Here is a 16,978-nt window from a genome sequence, read left to right as displayed (position 1 = left end):
TAAGCCATTTAGGACCGAGATGAGAAGAAACTTCTTCGCTCAGAGAGTTGTGAGCATGTGGAATTCTCTACCACAGAAAGTTGTTGAGGCCAGTTCGTTAGATATATTCAAAAGGGAGGTAGATGTGGCCCTTACGGCTAAAGGGATCAAGGAGTATGGAGAGAAAGCAGGAATGGGTTACATGATCAGCCATGATCTTATTGAATGGTGATGCAGGCTCTTAGGGCCGAATGGCCTACTCCTGCACCTATTTTCTGTGTTTCTATGTTTGATCCCTGATGGTGCTGATGACACAGAAAGACATGGGAAAATTGAACATGAATACCAGAGGGAAACTCCCTGAATCAACAATAACCCTACGTTTAAACTTTTAACAATTCATATAGCAGGAGGGCGAGGGATCACAATCACACAGTCTAGTATCTTGCTGAATGCAGGAGATTCGCTGGGCCTGGGCTAATTAACATTTTGAAAGATTTCAAAACAAAAATGGAAATGGTGGCAAAAGAAACTTGTATTTACTTTCAGTGTCACAAATGAATCCCATAGTTATGTTCAGTAATTTAGTCAAATGGTAGCATTGGGGTTGGATCCTTATGGTGCATCATGGATCTTGCAGAAGTAGTGGGCTAGAGAGACTTTAATATCTTTGACTTTAATGAGGTGTTTATGCGTTAATCCACTTGTGTTTCTTTTGTTCAATTATTTTGTTAGTTGTTTTGTCCATTTTCCCAAGATTTGACTAGTGAAGAGTGGTGCAGTAGAGTGAAGCCTGGTCAAGTGTTCAAAGGTAGCTTAGTGAAAACGCAGTACCGGTCCACACTGGAAGGCACAGCTATGTTACAGCATTCTCCTGTATCAGCACTGAACATAAATGCTGATGTTAACTCGCGCCTGATCAGAAAGTGCAGTCACACTTCTGGCTTCATTGTGGAGTGCACGGATGGGAACTGATCCTTCACCTGCTTTTCACTACGACACACTTGCAAACAGAAAACGAAAATGGTAAATGCTGAAAAAGGTACATAAATCTTAACATTTACGCATATATTACAAAAATACCACACTCCACAGCGCATTCCAAGATAGCAACATATCAAGGAGTTAAGATGATATTGATAAACTGCTTTTAGCTTTGCTCTAATTTGTACTACAAGGTAATGTAGACCAGACTGTGTTATTTGATATATAATGAGGGGGTTGACTTATGAGGAAAGGTTGAGTAGGTTGGGCATCTGCTCATTGAAATTCATAAGAATGAGAAGTGATCTTATCGAAACGTATAAGATTATGAGGGGGCTTGACAAGGTGGATGCAGAGAGGATGTTTCCACTGATGGGGGAGACTAGAACTAGAGGGCATGATCTTAGAATAAGGGGCCGCCCATTTAAAACAGAGATGAGGAGAAATTTATTTTCTCAGAGGGTTGTAAATCTGTGGAATTCGCTGCCTCAGAGAGCTGTGGAGGCTGGGACATTGAATAAATTTAAGACAGAAATAGACAGTTTTTTAAATGATAAGGGGGATAAGGGGTTATGGGGAGCGAGCAGGGAAGTGGAGCTGAGTCCATGATCAGATCAGCTATGATCTTATTAAATGGAGAGCAGGCTCGAGGGGCCAAATGGCCTACTCCAGCTCCTATTTCTTTAGTTCTTATGTTCTTATATAATATATCTTCTCTGAAAGAGTAGCTTTGGTAGTGGGTCAGAGCTATGTGTTAATTGCTTGCGTAGTCTTAAAATTGTTGTGGCAAGTATGCCCATTGATTCTAGAACCCAATCTAAAATACCTATATAACTGACGATGGACTAAAATCCTTCTTGACGTGCGTCAGACTGGCGTTTTTTGGGATGGAATAGAATGATTGGTGGAGGTATATACAGCTTGGCTTGGAAGCACCTTGACATATAAATAATTGGTTATCAAGGATGTTCCCAGGATAAACGACTGAACTAGGCAGTATCAATGTGTTTTGAAAGGCAATTAATGTGCTTCTGAAACAAAAAGGATTGAGGGATCCAGTGAGGAGGCAGATTTTTGGAGTTAAACTGTTGGAACAATGACCTTTTGAGCATTTATGTTCATGTGTAAACAATGTATTTATAATGCTCTCCTAAGGTGACTTCCTATTGTCATGTGTCCAGTTAAGTTGTAAAATGCTTTTTTTTATAATCATGACATGCAAGGCAGGTGAGGGATTTCTCTGATTTAACCATATGACCACCAGTGTTACAGCAATGAATTCATTTTTTTTAAATTTTCACCAATGTTTTCTCCCCAGTTACACAATCACCTTGATGCTCTGGAACAGCAGCTCATAAATTGTCACAGAGAAAACACCATCCCTCTTCATCCACTGGATTTATTGGGACTACGTAACACACTTGGGAAACAATCAACCACCACTAGGTCCTCAACAAAAAAGATGTCTTCATCTGCTTTGAAAAAAGGAAGGAAAAAGGTAGTAATTGGAAAGAAAAATTGCTAGACTGTTGATGATTCTATTCATGAATTGTCAAAACTACAGCCCCGATTTTAGGTGTGGGTGTGAGTGCAGCATATGGAGGCCAAGCTTGGCGGGTAGTGCCCATGATGTCACCGGTGTGATACCCAGGCAGTTGTCATTCCTAGGCCTAATGATCACATTCCAGGATGGATTCCTGCCCGAACCTGGTGGGAATGACGAAGAGGCCAGTGGGGCGCGAGTGTGGCCTGAGGGCTAACGAGGGCCCAAGGGAATGGTCTCCAACACTAGGTGATCGGTGTCAGCGAAGGGAAGGGAAACCCTGGGCATGGGAGGCTCAAAATTTCCTTGCGGAGCCCAGAGGAGCACATCTGCGCCTCCTGGCACACAAAGAAACCTTCAAAAACAATGTAAAGTCTCACCTGGGTCGCCTCTGGTCATGATACCGCCTATCGCCAGGTTTCACTGGCAGGCTCGGAAAGTCACACACATGATCGGCAGAAAAAATTGCATTGGCCTCCAAAAACCTGGTAATTAAAATTGCAGTGGGTGCCCACGGTGCCAGTTTCCAGTCATGGGTGGATAATGCCAAGAATGAGGAAGAAAAGAAAGTACCTATCCAGTCTGCTGCTCTGCAATCTTTAAATTAAATTAATTCCATGCATACTGCATTTGCCTCCTGCTATCAACCACATCTTGCATTTATACAATGCCTTTAATGTCGTAAAATGTCCCAAGGCGCTTCACAGGAACGTTAGCAAACGAAATTTGACACTGAACCACATAAGGTGATATTAGGACAGATTAAAAAGGTAGGGTTTTAAGGAGCATCTTAAAGGAGGAGAGAGAGGTACAAGAGCCTTTCTACTGCTAGCTGCCCCTGGGCCCAGCCCACACTGCGATATGTGAGCCCCTGGGCCAGCCCACACTGCGATATGTGAGCCCCTGGGCCCAGCCCACACTGCGATATGTGAGCCCCTGGGCCCAGCCCACACTGCGATATGTGAGCCCCTGGGCCCAGCCCACACTGCGATATGTGAGCCCCTGGGCCAGCCCACACTGCGATATGTGAGCCCCTGGGCCAGCCCACACTGCGATATGTGAGCGCACCAGGTCCATGCAGCAGAGCAGGTCTCTAATCGTCTTGGGTAACCCTTGCCACTGGACCAATACCCATCTCTGTCAAGCCCGTGTGGTGGCTGGTGTGCAATGGCCACCACACGTTAAAAAAATCCACGCACAGGCATCTTCCACCCTTCAGGATGTAGATCCGGACCTGGAATATTAGGTCCTTCATTGAAACACCTGTGAACTCATCCTTTTTTGGCATGGAAGCAAGTCATCCTCGCTTCGATGATGATGATGATGATGATGGGTGTGAATGCTGCGGGAAGGCAGCAGGATGTCTCGAACCACCACTTTACTCAACCACACCAAACCCCACTCCCCTCCACAATTTCCATCGGGCAGGCAAGATTAAAATCGGGCATAGTGTATTAATACATATAATTCAATAATACTGTAGTCTGACTATGAATAAGAAATATATGTACAACGTATTTCAAATACATAGACAGTGCAGATAAAATCAACAAACATCAAGTTGTTGTTTTTGGAAATAATGCCCTGATAGAGGCAGACCTTTTGGGAGTGAGCATGGCAGGTGATCATCTCCAATAGACTCATGGACATTGGCAGCCATCTCATCAAACCACCATCAATGGAAAAACTTTCAGCTGAACTGTCTGGAGTGATCTCCCTAAACCCTTATTTAAAAAATAAATTATTTCCATCTTTAAAAAAATTCCTGAAAATCAATCATGCCTCCTGTCATCTCTCTTAACTCCCACAGAAATGCTTGCGTCCATGCCTCTCTTCCTCTGCAAAGTGTTTTGGGATGTTTTTCCATGTTAAGGTGCAATATAAATAGTGGTGGTGATTGTTGTTACAGTGTTACATTGTCAGTAGGTTGTAGCTTTCATCCTAGTGATAATCTTGGCTAGCAATTTTACTATTGGGAGGGAAAGTTTTGATTGTGGTGTAAATTGTTACGGCGGGTGTTGAGATATGGGCATTTACATCTGTGTGATAGGCTTTATTAGTATAAGACTTGGATCTTATACTCAGTGGCTAGGTGCACCTGCTGTTCAGCTGTATTGCTCTCAGGAGTAGACACGTCTAATAGCAATTCAGTGAACCACAAGACGACAGTGGAAAATCAGGGAGGATTGAGGTTGTTCGAGTGCTGTTTCTATGTGTTTTCCGTATCAAATCCAATCTCTTGCTTTCAGCAGCATCTGCAGTTTTGTTCCCTCTGCATCAAAAATAGTCATCATGCATTGTAAATGTCTACTGAGAATAGTCTGTTTATGTCCGTAAAGCAGCAACACTTAAAGCTGAACTGCACAACATGTTTTACTCGATCCACAGACCGAAAAAGAGAATCAGATAAATTATTGGAAAGTGCATTTTTATTACCTTTGGGGAAAAAATATGTTTTATCAAGAGACCATTAGATAAACTCTTCATCAAAGTAATAGCTCAATAACATCTGAACACCTCATCAATGAATTGCTTGATGATACAAACATCAATTGCACAATTTTCCATTGAAGCAGATGCATTTTTAAAGATGGCAGCAAATAGACGATTGATGTGCCATTCTTGGATGGCTTTGTGTAATGGCTCGAAGGCTCCAAGGCAGAGTAAGTCACATTTTAATTGCTTCTTTGAACAAAAAGCAAACAACTATAGATGCTGGAAATCTGATACAGAGAATACTGAAAACACTTAGCATATCAATTAGCATCTGTGGAGAGAACAGAGAAGTTAATATTTCAGGTGTGGATCGTCATCAAAACTGGAAGATATTACAGATACACAGTATTTAAAATGGTGTGCTGTCCTCTACATTAATGAGACCAAATGCAGATTAGGTGACCAATTTTGTCAAACACCTCCATTCTGTTCTACTCCCGGTCGCTTGCTAATTCAATTCCCTGTTTAAAACAACAACAACTTGCATTTATATAGTGCCTTTAACATAGGAAAACATCCCAAGGTGCTTCACAGGAGCGTAATCAAACAAAAATTGACTCTGAACCAATTAAGACAGGTGACAGAAATCTTGGTTAACAAGATAAGGTTTAAGGAAGGTCTGAAAGGAGGAGAGAGAAGTAGAAAGACAGAGGGAGATTTAGAGAGGGAATTCCAGAGCTTTAGGCCTTGATGGCTGAAGGCCTGGCCACCAATGGTAAGGTGAAGGGAGTGGAGAGTGCACAAGAGTCTAGTTTTGGAGGAACAGAGAGTTCTTGGAGTGTTGTAGGCCTGAAGGAGGTTACAGATATAGAGAGGGATTTGAACACAAGGATGAGAATTTTAAAATTTAGTTGTTGATTGACCAGGAACCAATGCAAATAAGTGAGCACACAGGGATGATAGGTGAGCTGGACTTGGTGTGGGTTAGAATACGGACAACAGAGTTTTGGATGAGCTCAAGTTTACGGAAGACGCAAGATGGGAGGCTGGATAAGAGGGCGTTGGAATAGTCGATCTTGAAGGTAACAAAAGCATGGATGAGTGTTTCAGCAGCAGATAGGTTATTATGCTTTGATTTGAATCCTCCAATGAGGCCACAGCCTTGTCATTGTGCTCAGATATCTGTTGTTTTCTAATTGATATATACACAATTCCCTATATTGCATCTAATTACAAAATAAAAGGGTACAGTTCCCTCGTGTGATATTCTATTCAGTCTGATCATTGAAGCACAGCACACAAAACACATCCCCCTGGATCATCTAATGCATCTTGTCATAACTGCTAAAAATTATAAATAATTGCTTATATAGTTTGGAGAAGCACCAGAGAGACCTGCTCTTGATCTGTTTTCCTTTGTTCAGTATGGGGAACTGAATGGCCTCTGCTGAACACCTTTGCTTGGCCAAAATCGGGATCTCACTGTAAGGGAAATTGCAATGGCTGTCTCGTTACAAAGTAATGTAAACTTGTCAAATGCACAATAGGTCAGTCCACATCTGGCAGAGAAAGGTAGGCTAGCATCTTGGAGTGTAACTCTTCATCAGAACCATCAAAAGTTATTGTTTTCTCTTTCAGATGCTGACTAATCTGTGTATTTCCAGCATATTCTGCGTTTATTTTAGTGTTCTCATGTTGGCTTTTTTTTTTAACTCTTTACGAATAGAAAATTAAAACTTTGTTGTATAACAGACAGGAGTTAGCATATAATCTATTTGTGTTTTGTAATGATCTGGTAGATTAAGGGTTAATGTTTGCCATTGTGTTTTAGTTTATTTAGCTGGAGATGCTTTTACCCTGTTGTGTGCTGCTTGAACACTAACCCCCCACCCCCCAGGTTGAGTCACTGCTAATTAGAAACTGGAAGTTTGGGAGATTCCTTCTGCATTATCTGAAGGGGAGGAGTTGATTTCTGCCTAATAAGAAAATATATATTGAAATATTATACTGGAGGAGCTGAGATTATGTATGACTATATACTGCTGCATTTTCCAAATGTTTTCATACTTGAGTGGTGCAGCCCTTGAGAAACCAGAGACGGACTGTTGTTTTACTTTTTAAAATAGAAATTTGATTGTAAATAACCTATTGAGACTTCCTGGTGACCCTTTGAGTATTAGTAGCTCTGGGACAGGCCACTGTTGGAAATCTCGCCCCTGACTCTATCTGGGTGGGGCTTCTTTTTCTGCACTGGACCAACATTATCAGTGGAAGCTGATATGACATTTCACAAACAGTGACTCAGCTGTTAGCTTGGGAAAGCTAGGGACAGATACACGTGGATTACTCCCTCTGCGTGAATGATGTAAGATAGTGAAATAATAATTTCATTGTATTTCATTTATCTACTTAAACAACTACATATCGATGATAGCTTTGAAAACCAATAAATATTGTGCTCACATACTACTGTACTCACTTAGTGAGCCAGCTTTGACAGCCTTTCAGATACAAAATAAATAACCTATACTGTGATTGTAATCTATTTATATTGTACTGTCTTGTTCAGTTAAGTGCATTTTACTGGTGATTTAAAAAAAATTACATTTAGAGTCCTAGATTGGGAAAAGAAGATTTGTTAAACTGACTTCCCTTCGGTGGTAAAATAATAACGAGCATTTCATTTCCCGCAGTAGCCATATTGTAGCCTCTCTAAATTTACAATTTTAGCCCTGAATTAGGAACAGTGGCGCATTTCACTTTTGATCCGAAAGATATTTCATAATTCTGGCTCAGTTTCAAACTTGCAGCCAGAGATGAATGATCATTATTTAAGCTACTGCACCATCCGGTCCACTCGTTTTAATTATGGAATTTTCAGTAACTCTGAGTATTGTTGAGAGGGATGGCTCATCAGGGGAGGGCAGCAGCAGCCAAGTTCATGGCATCGTGACTGGCTCTGTTGCACAGGAGGGCAGGAAAAAGAGTGGGAGAGCGATAGTGATAGGGGATTCAACTGTAAGGGGAATAGATAGGCGTTTCTGAGGCCGCAACCTGGTGCAAGGGTCAAGGATGTCTCGGAGCGGGTGCAGGACATTCTGAAAAGGGAGGGTGAACAGCCAGTTGTCGTGGTGCACATTGGTACCAACGATATAGGTAAAAAAAGGGATGAGATCCTACGAGACGAATTTAAAGAGCTAGGAGCTAAATTAAAAAGTAGGACCTCAAAAGTAGTAATCTCGGGATTGCTACCAGTGCCACGTGCTAGTCAGAGTAGGAATCGCAGGATAGCTCAGATGAATACGTGGCTTGAGCAGTGGTGCAGCAGGGAGGGATTCAAATTTCTGGGGCATTGGAACCGGTTCTGGGGGAGGTGGGACCAGTACAAACCGGACGGTCTGCACTTAGGCAGGACCGGAACCAATGTCCTAGGGGGAGTGTTTGCTAGTGCTGTTGGGGAGGAGTTAAACTAATATGGCAGGGGAATGGGAACCAATGCAGGGAGACAGAGGGAAACAAAATGGAGACAGAAGCAAAAGACAAAAAGGAGATGAGTAAAAGTGGAGGGCAGAGAAACCCAAGGCAAAAAACAAAAAGGGCCACTGTACAGCAAAATTCTAAATGGTCAAAGTGTAATAAAAAGGCAAGCCTGAAAGCTCGGTGCCTCAATGCGAGGAGTATTCGGAACCCAGGAGAGGGCTCTGAGCTAGTTAGAGAGGGTGAGAGCGCAGATGAACAGGACCCCAAAAAAGAATGCAAAAGGCAGGAGGCAACAGAGCAGAGTAGAACTGGGGTAAGTGTAAACCACAAGGTGATAGGAAGGGACAATATGTATGAATATAAAGGGGCTCCAGGAGGGGTCAAAACTAAAAATCATGGTTTAAAAACTAGTATTAAAACACTCTACCTAAACGCACGCAGCATTCGAAATAAAGTAAATGAGTTTACGGCACAAATCATTACAAATGGGTATGATTTGGTGGCCATTACAGAAACGTGGTTGCAGGGTAGCCAAGACTGGGAATTAAACATACAGGGGTATCTGACAATTTGGAAAGATAGACAAGAAGGGAAAGGAGGTGGGGTAGCTCTGTTAATAAAGGATGATATCAGGGCAGTTGTGAGAGACGATATTGGCTCTTATGAACAAAATGTTGAATCATTGTGGGTGGAGATTAGAGATAGTAAGGGGAAAAAGTCACTGGTGTAGTTTATAGGCCCCCAAATAATAACTTCACGGTGGGGCGGACAAAATCAAGGGAATAATGGAGGCATGTGAAAAAGGAACGGCAGTAATCATGGGGGATTTTAACCTACATATCGATTGGTCAAATCAAATCGCACGGGGAGCCTTGAGGAGGAATTCATAGAATGCATACGGGATTGTTTCTTGGAACAGTATGTTACAGAACCAACAAGGGAGCAAGCTATCTTAGATCTGGTCCTGTGTAATGAGACAGGAATAATAAACGATCTCCCAGTAAAAGATCCTCTCGGAATGAGTGATCACAGTATGGTTGAATTTGTAATACAGATTGAGGGTGAGGAAGTTGTGTCAGAAACGAGCGTACTATGCTTAAATAAAGGGGACTACAGTGGGATGAGGGCAGAGTTGGCTAAAGTAGACTGGGAACACAGACTAAACGGTGGCACAATTGAGGAACAGTGGAGGACTTTTAAGGAGCTCTTTCATAGTGCTCAACAAAAATACATTCCAGTGAAAAAGAAGGGCGGTAAGAGAAGGGATAACCAGCCGTGGATAACCAAGGAAATAACCAATGCGTATAAGGTGGCCAAGGTTAGTGGGAAACTAGAAGATTGGGAACATTTTAAACGACAGCATAGAATGACTAAGAAAGCAATAAAGAAAGGAAAGATAGATTACGAAGGTAAACTTGCGCAAAACATAAAAACAGATAGTAAAAGCTTTTACCGATATATAAAACGGAAAAGAGTGACTAAAGTAAATGTTGGTCACTTAGAAGATGAGAAGGGGGATTTAATAATGGGAAATGTGGAACTGGCTGAGATCTTAAACAATTATTTTGCTTCGGTCTTCACAGTGGAAGACACAGATACCATGCCAAAAATTGCTGGTCACAGGAATATGGGAAGGGAGGACCTTGAGAAAATCACTATCACTAGGGTGGTAGTGCTGGACAGGCTAATGGGACTCAAGGTAGACAAGTCCCCTGGTCCTGATGAAATGCATCCCAGGGTATTAAAAGAGATGGTGGAAGTTATAGCAGATGCATTCGTTATAATCTATCAAAATTCTCTGGACTCTGGGGAGGTACCAGAGGATTGGAAAGCAGCTCATGTAACGCCTATGTTTAAAAAAGGGGGCAGACAAAAGGCAGGTAACTATAGGCCGGTTAATTTAACATCTGTCGTGGGGAAAAAGCTTGAAGCTATCATTAAGGAAGAAATAGCGGGACATCTAGATAGGAATAGTGCAATCAAGCAGACGCAGCATGGATTCATGAAGGGGAAATCATGTTTAACTAATTTACTGGAATTCTTTGAGGATATAACGAGCATGGTGGATAGAGGTGTACCGATGGATGTGGTGTATTTAGATTTCCAAAAGGCATTCGATAAGGTGCCACACAAAAGGTTACTGCAGAAGATGTAAGGCGGAGTCAGAGGAAATGTATCAGCATGGATCGAGAATTGGCTGGCGAACAGAAAGCAGAGAGTTGGGATAAATGGGTCCTTTTCGGGTTGGAAATCGGTGGTTAGTGGTGTGCCACAGGGATCGGTGCTGGGACCACAACTGTTTACAATATACATAGATGACCTGGAAGAGGGGACAGAGTGTATTGCAACAAACTTTGCAGATGACACAAAGATTAGTGGGAAAGCGGGTTGTGTAGAGGACACAGAGAGGCTGCAAAGAGATTTAGATAGGTTAAGCGAATGGGCTAAGGTTTGGCAGATGGAATACAATGTGCGGAAAATGTGAGGACACCCACCTTGGAAAAAAAAACAGTAAAAGGGAATATTATTTGAATGGGGAGAAATTACAACATGCTGTGGTGCAGAGGGACCTGGGGGTCCTTGTGCATGAATCCCAAAACGTTAGTTTGCAGGTGCAGCAGGTAATCAGGAAGGCGAATGGAATGTTGGCCTTCATTGCGAGAAGGATGGAGTACAAAAGCAGGAAGGTCCTGCTGCAACTGTACAGGGTATTGGTAAGGCTGCACCTGGAGTACTGCGTGCAGTTTTGGTCACCTTACCTAAGGAAGGATATACTGGCTTTGGAGTGGGTACAGAGACGATTCACTAGGCTGATTCCGGAGATGAGGGGGTTACCTTATGATGATAGATTGAGTAGACTGGGTTTTTACTCGTTGGAGTTCAGAAGGATGAGGGGTGATCTTATAGAAACATTTAAAGTAATGAAAGGGATAGACAAGATAGAGGCATTGAGGTTGTTTCCACTAGTCGGGGAGACTAGAACTAGGGGGCCCAGCCTCAAAATACGGGGGAGCCAATTTAAAACCGAGTTGAGAAGGAATTTCTTCTCCCAGAGGGTTGTGAATCTGTGGAATTCACTGCCCAGGGAAGCAGTTGAGGCTAGCTCATTGAATGTATTCAAATCACAGATAGATAGATTTTTAACCAATAAGGGAATTAAGGGTTATGGGGAGCGGGCGGGTAAGTGGAGCTGAGTCCACGGCCAGATCAGCCATGATCTTGTTGAATGGCGGAGCAGGCTCGAGGGACTAGATGGCCTACTCCTGTTCCTAATTCTTATGTTCTTATGTTCTTATATTTTCTGAGTCCTTTAGAAACTTCTTGCAGTTGGAAATGGGGTAAAGCAGCATTCAGACTGTCAAATATCATAGCCATGAATCCTAGATAGCAATCTCCCTAGACTGTGCAGTATTGATGTAGACAGGGTGCATTAAGTTAACTGGAATTGGTGATACAAGGATAACATTTAACTTGAGATAGAGGCAATCTTTGTGTCTAAGTTATCCTGCAGATTGTTATTCTACTCCTTTTAAGTCAAATTACATAAATTTATTCATGGTGGTTACTAGGAATTGATCACCCACTAATTTCAATTCTCTGGCTTGGCCCCTTTTATCTGTAAACTTGAATTTTGGAATCGCAATCCCCGCATTTCCAAGAACACAATTTAAACACAGTAAGATGGGGGAGGGATGGAACTTTCTGCTGGCACTTGGGTGTCTGAAACTTGTGATTTCTGGGATGTGATGTTAAGTTAACTACTATTTGACAGTGGTTTCACAAAGTTATGAAAAGAATCCTTCAAAAATACCCCAAAAGTTGTCTTTGGTAAATACTTTGCCTGGTCCAATGAAAATGATAGAATAGAAAGATCTCCATCTAACTGGTGTCAGCCACTCAGCCTAGCAACAGGATAAAATCAACCAGGCTTCTCACTCTTCAATGCTATCCTCAGTCTCCCACTGGGAAATGTCGATGTTGGACATTGAGCAAGGATAGGATTGGCCTTGGCTGCATGCCCTCTGCAGCCAAATCACATGTTAACACTCATATTCTAAAACCTATTCGTTTTCAAGAACACATAATGTGATGCTTTTAAGTAAAAGATGATTTTTTTCCAACCCTTCTCTTCCCCTCTTTCCTCCTCCTTGCCCACCTCCCTCCAATTTTTATGGCAGCATGTTCTGATTGGTCCCCTTGGAGGACAAGACACACCCAGCAGTTTGTCTGGAATGTATAATCAGTATGTAATTTGATCGATTCATTGTGACAGCCAGGCTCCAGACAGAGCTCACTATTCTAACACTGCTTTCAGAGAACAGACAGAGCTCACCCTCCCGGGTTAGGACCTTCTCCCCACGCCCCCCCCCACCCCCACCCCCACCCTCAACAAGTTCTTGACCTTTTCTTTCCCCCTTTTCCTTTTGGGTTTGAGCTGGGCCTACAGGAAATGTAGGTGCATGTCCGCTCCCCCCAACAAGTTCCTGATCTCTTGCCGAGTTCCTGACATTCTCCGCCCCTCCACCCCCAACCCCCCGAACTCCTGACCGTCTCCCCCTACCTCTCGAGTTCCTAACCTCCCAATCCCCCACCCGAGATCCTGCCATTTCCACCCCCCAAGAATTCCTGACCTTCCCTCCACCACCCCTCGAGTTCCTGACCTTCCCTCCACCCCCCGATCCCCTCTCCGATCCGCTCTCCTCTGATCCCCTCTCCTCTCCTCCCCCCACTTTGATCCCCTTTCTTCCCCCCGATCTCCTCTTCTCCCCCTTGGATATCCTTCCTCTCTTCCCCCCTTCGAGCTCCTCTTCTCCCCCTCTCCCAGATCCACTCTCCTCTCCCCCTCCCCCCCCACTCGATCCCCTCTCTTCTCCCCTCCAATTCCCTCTCCTCTCTCTCCCCCCACCCCCCACCCGATCCCCTGACATTCTCCGCAGGGAGCCAAGGATCGTGTTCCAGTGCAGGCCGCAGACACCGCATCATTTGGTACTACGCATGCGTCACCATCTCCTTCATCTCATCTTATTGTACTTAATAGAATCACATTGTGTTCTTGGAAACTAGATAGTTACTATCCCAGAGAAGCCTGATCATGATTTCTCCCCCCTCCCCACCAATATTTGGTCTGAATGATGTACTGGATCACTATATGTTTATCCATTACTCGAACCACTAGAACCAGCTTTCATTTGTTTCAGTTGAGTATTACAGTAAAGTTGATATCCTCATAAAATCTTGTTTTAATTTTATCTCCAATCAGTATTAAAATGCTTTTGTCATGGTGTATCTTTTACAGCGTTCCGCTTCAGGCCACATTAAATCCACACCACCAGTGGACGAGACTTCTTCCCAACATTTACCTTCATTGATTGAATTGCAATTCCACTCGAGCATGACCAGATCAAATGGTGATACTCAGGATCTTCCGGTAGAGAAGATAACTGTAAACTGGGAACCAAAGAGCACAGAGCATAAGGTTACATTTACTTTTATTAATTGAAACATGACAATTAACTCTAGCTACATTTTTCTATTGTGAAAGAATATGTATGTATGGGAACAAAATAATTGCTAGATGAAAAAAGACCAAAGTCCATTCACAACAGTGTATTAGGTTAAACTGTGAATGAGTTCTGTGAATGAAGCTGGTTTTTAACACCTTGTGTCCCATGATAAAGAAGCTAAAATAAAAAGAAATCCTAGCCCCAAATGCTTCAGTTACATTAGTAGAACATTTATGCATGTTTAGAGTAGTATTTCTGACAGTGAGAATTGCTGTAGAGTAAGCTTGAGTGATTTCCATAACCGTTTATTATAATCAATAGCTGAAGAACTAACCTCTTACCACTTTCATATTCTCTTAGTCTGAAGACAGTGTCACCAGATTACCTAAGGAATCTATGGAAATTGAATCTGTCCCTTTCAAAGAGAACAGCTTCAAAGAACCGATGAACCTTTCTGTTAACGTTGGAAGTAAGTTGTCTTCCCTGTCCTCGCTATCAGTTAGCATTACCCCGCCACCCTTGTTTCAGAGGAAGGGGACACACCAAATAAAGTACAGAGGAGATGGTATCACAGACCACTATGTGACACAAAATAATGAGGTGTACAGTGCAAAATGAGTGTGATCCATTCCCTGGGATAAAGGAACAAATAGATACCACAATTGCCATAGTTTCTAAAATAGTCAATTCAAGTATGCAGTTTCTTTTCTCCTCCCTTCCTGAAGGTATTGACTCAAGTTAGGGTACAATCCAATGGATGGCATTATCCCTGTTACCTTGCTTCTTCATTTATGAACATGGGCAATGAATGTTGGCAAACTATTCATTTGTTGGGGCAGCACGGCTAAGTCTGATTTTTATTATTTGATGTTCACACGTATGTACCTTCCAGCAAGAACCACTCCTTGGTGATCAGAAGCAGGACCTCTCGATGATAATCCTCTAATCTCTTCTTTACTCCTCCCTAACTGGGATCAATGTGAGTGACCCTAACACGGTTCTGGTGCAGATCAGATTTGAGAATCTCCTATCTGTGTGGCTGCCACACTAGGCCGAACAACCATAGCACAATCATCCAGAATCTCCCACTTGTACCACAAAACATTATGAATGCGATTATCTTCATCAAGGGGAGGAAGAAAAATTTTTCATCATTTTCCAAAATAATTAGAAAGTGGCAAAAGCATAGAGCTGGGGAGGGGAAATTTACCAAATCTAGTCTGACAAATTACATTCCAGTGTTACTTGTGTTTCTCTTCCCTTAGGCAGTCCTTGGGAGTCGAGGATGACTTGTGTTTGCAGTTATGTAATACGGCACAGAGCACTTTGACATAAACACTAAAACCACGAAATGTTTTTGTAAATAATATGATAGTAATTTATTCTGTGTTTAGTGTACTGGTAATAACGCAGTTGCTGTTGACTAGATCCTGGGGTCAATGGATCTCATGAATTGACAATGGATTCGCTGGATGGAGCGTCACATGACAACGCAAGCACCAGGTAAAAAGTAATAGATGACAAAAATGTAAATAAGATGCAGTTTTTATACAGCACAGTTACACGAGAGTCAGGTGAGTTGAATACACACTGCAAGATGAGAGGGAGGAGAGGAGAGAGAGATAAAGACAGTCATGTAGGAGTCAGGTGACAGAATAAGAAAGAGACATATATAATCAGAGGACAGAAGGATGCAGTCAATGGGAGAAACAGACACAGTCAGACAGGAATGAATGAGAATGTGAAGTTGAAAAGCATCTCCTTTATTTTCCTCTCTTTTTTCACTCTAACTCACACACTGGGAAACATGAGAAATAATTGCTGGTAGAATAATACATTTAGGAATCTTCTCTGAAAGAAAAAGGAAGTAAAGTTGCATTTTTTCCTAGAATTCATGAATAGAATTTTAGGCTAAATAAGGAATGGCTGGATGGAACTATTCGCAAGCTGTTGGACTTGTAGATAATTGGGCTTGTATTGGAGATAAATCAGGATGATGTAAGAATGATGGATTGCATCTTAACCATGCAGAAGCAGGTAGACTAGCCACTAATAACAGCAACACCAACTTGCATTTATACAGCACCTTTAACATAGTGAGTGTAGTAATAATAATAAGAGGGAATGTTTTAATTCTAAAGTGCTTGCCAGTAAACAGGGGGAGGGCAAAAATGAGTGACAAGGAGATGAGAGAAATAATTAACAAGAGATGGAAAAGGTCAGCATTTTTATGATAATACTATGACTATACAAACAGGTTTACAGAATTGAAAGCATATGTGTTGAAACAAAAGATGAGGTAATTGAAATATGAGTAACCCAGTTAAACCTAGGAAATCATAATAATAGGATGTAGTCCTCTATATTAATCTCACCACACGATGGGTGGGAGGGGGTCGGGGATTCAAAAAGTAACATGCGTGGAATGCAACCCCGACCCTTGCACACATGCCCATCACCATATTATCAGCATTGCATATTGGAGCATCTGAGTGTCCTGCTGTGGAGAGGCAGGCTGCTTAATTAATATATTTAAGTCATGCTCCCGCAGTGCAATTGGGAGCCCAATTTAAATTTAACTGCTGCTGCACAGATTTCACGTGGGTCAAGAAACTCGGCAATGAAATGGTAGCTGGAGCTGCTGGCTCCCTAAGGTAAGTGCCTGTTTAAGCACTCCTTGTGAGCCAGAAGGAGCAGGAGTACTCCCCCAGGCCGCTCAAGGAAGCATTCAGCCTCCCCTAGCCCCAATTGCTAGCCCCCCTCACCTCACCCCCAATATTCAGCCTTCCCCCAGTCCTCCCGATCACATGCCTATTCACCCCCACCCCACCCCCAATCTCCAGCCCCCCCAATCTCCAGCCCCCCCACCCCACCCCCAATCTCCAGCCCCCCACCCCACCCCCAATCTCCAGCCCCCCCACCCCACCCCCAATCTCCAGCCCTCCCACCCCACCCCCAATCTCCAGCCCCCCCACCCCACCCCCAATCTCCAGCCCCCTCACCCCACCCCCAATCTCCAGCCCCCCCCACCCCACCCCCAATCTCCAGCCCC

At 42.9% G+C, this 16,978-nt stretch overlaps 1 protein-coding gene across 1 annotated transcript in view; it reads left to right on the top strand.

Annotated features, from left to right (window-relative positions):
• The window catches only part of trim66 (tripartite motif containing 66), a 338,218-nt gene that overhangs the window by 304,294 nt on the left and 16,946 nt on the right, over positions 1-16,978 (top strand). Inside the window, exons 10-13 of the mRNA XM_070898689.1 lie at positions 2,282-2,461; positions 13,719-13,898; positions 14,287-14,395; positions 15,354-15,429. Of these exons, the coding sequence (XP_070754790.1) occupies positions 2,282-2,461; positions 13,719-13,898; positions 14,287-14,395; positions 15,354-15,429 (545 nt within the window). The remainder of the gene's footprint in view (positions 1-2,281; positions 2,462-13,718; positions 13,899-14,286; positions 14,396-15,353; positions 15,430-16,978) is intronic.

The sequence above is a fragment of the Pristiophorus japonicus genome, chromosome 14 (genome assembly GCF_044704955.1).
Source record: "Pristiophorus japonicus isolate sPriJap1 chromosome 14, sPriJap1.hap1, whole genome shotgun sequence".
Lineage (NCBI taxonomy): Eukaryota > Metazoa > Chordata > Chondrichthyes > Pristiophoridae > Pristiophorus > Pristiophorus japonicus.
Note: the sequence above shows the minus strand (reverse complement) of the source record. Positions and strands in the feature narration are given on the sequence as shown.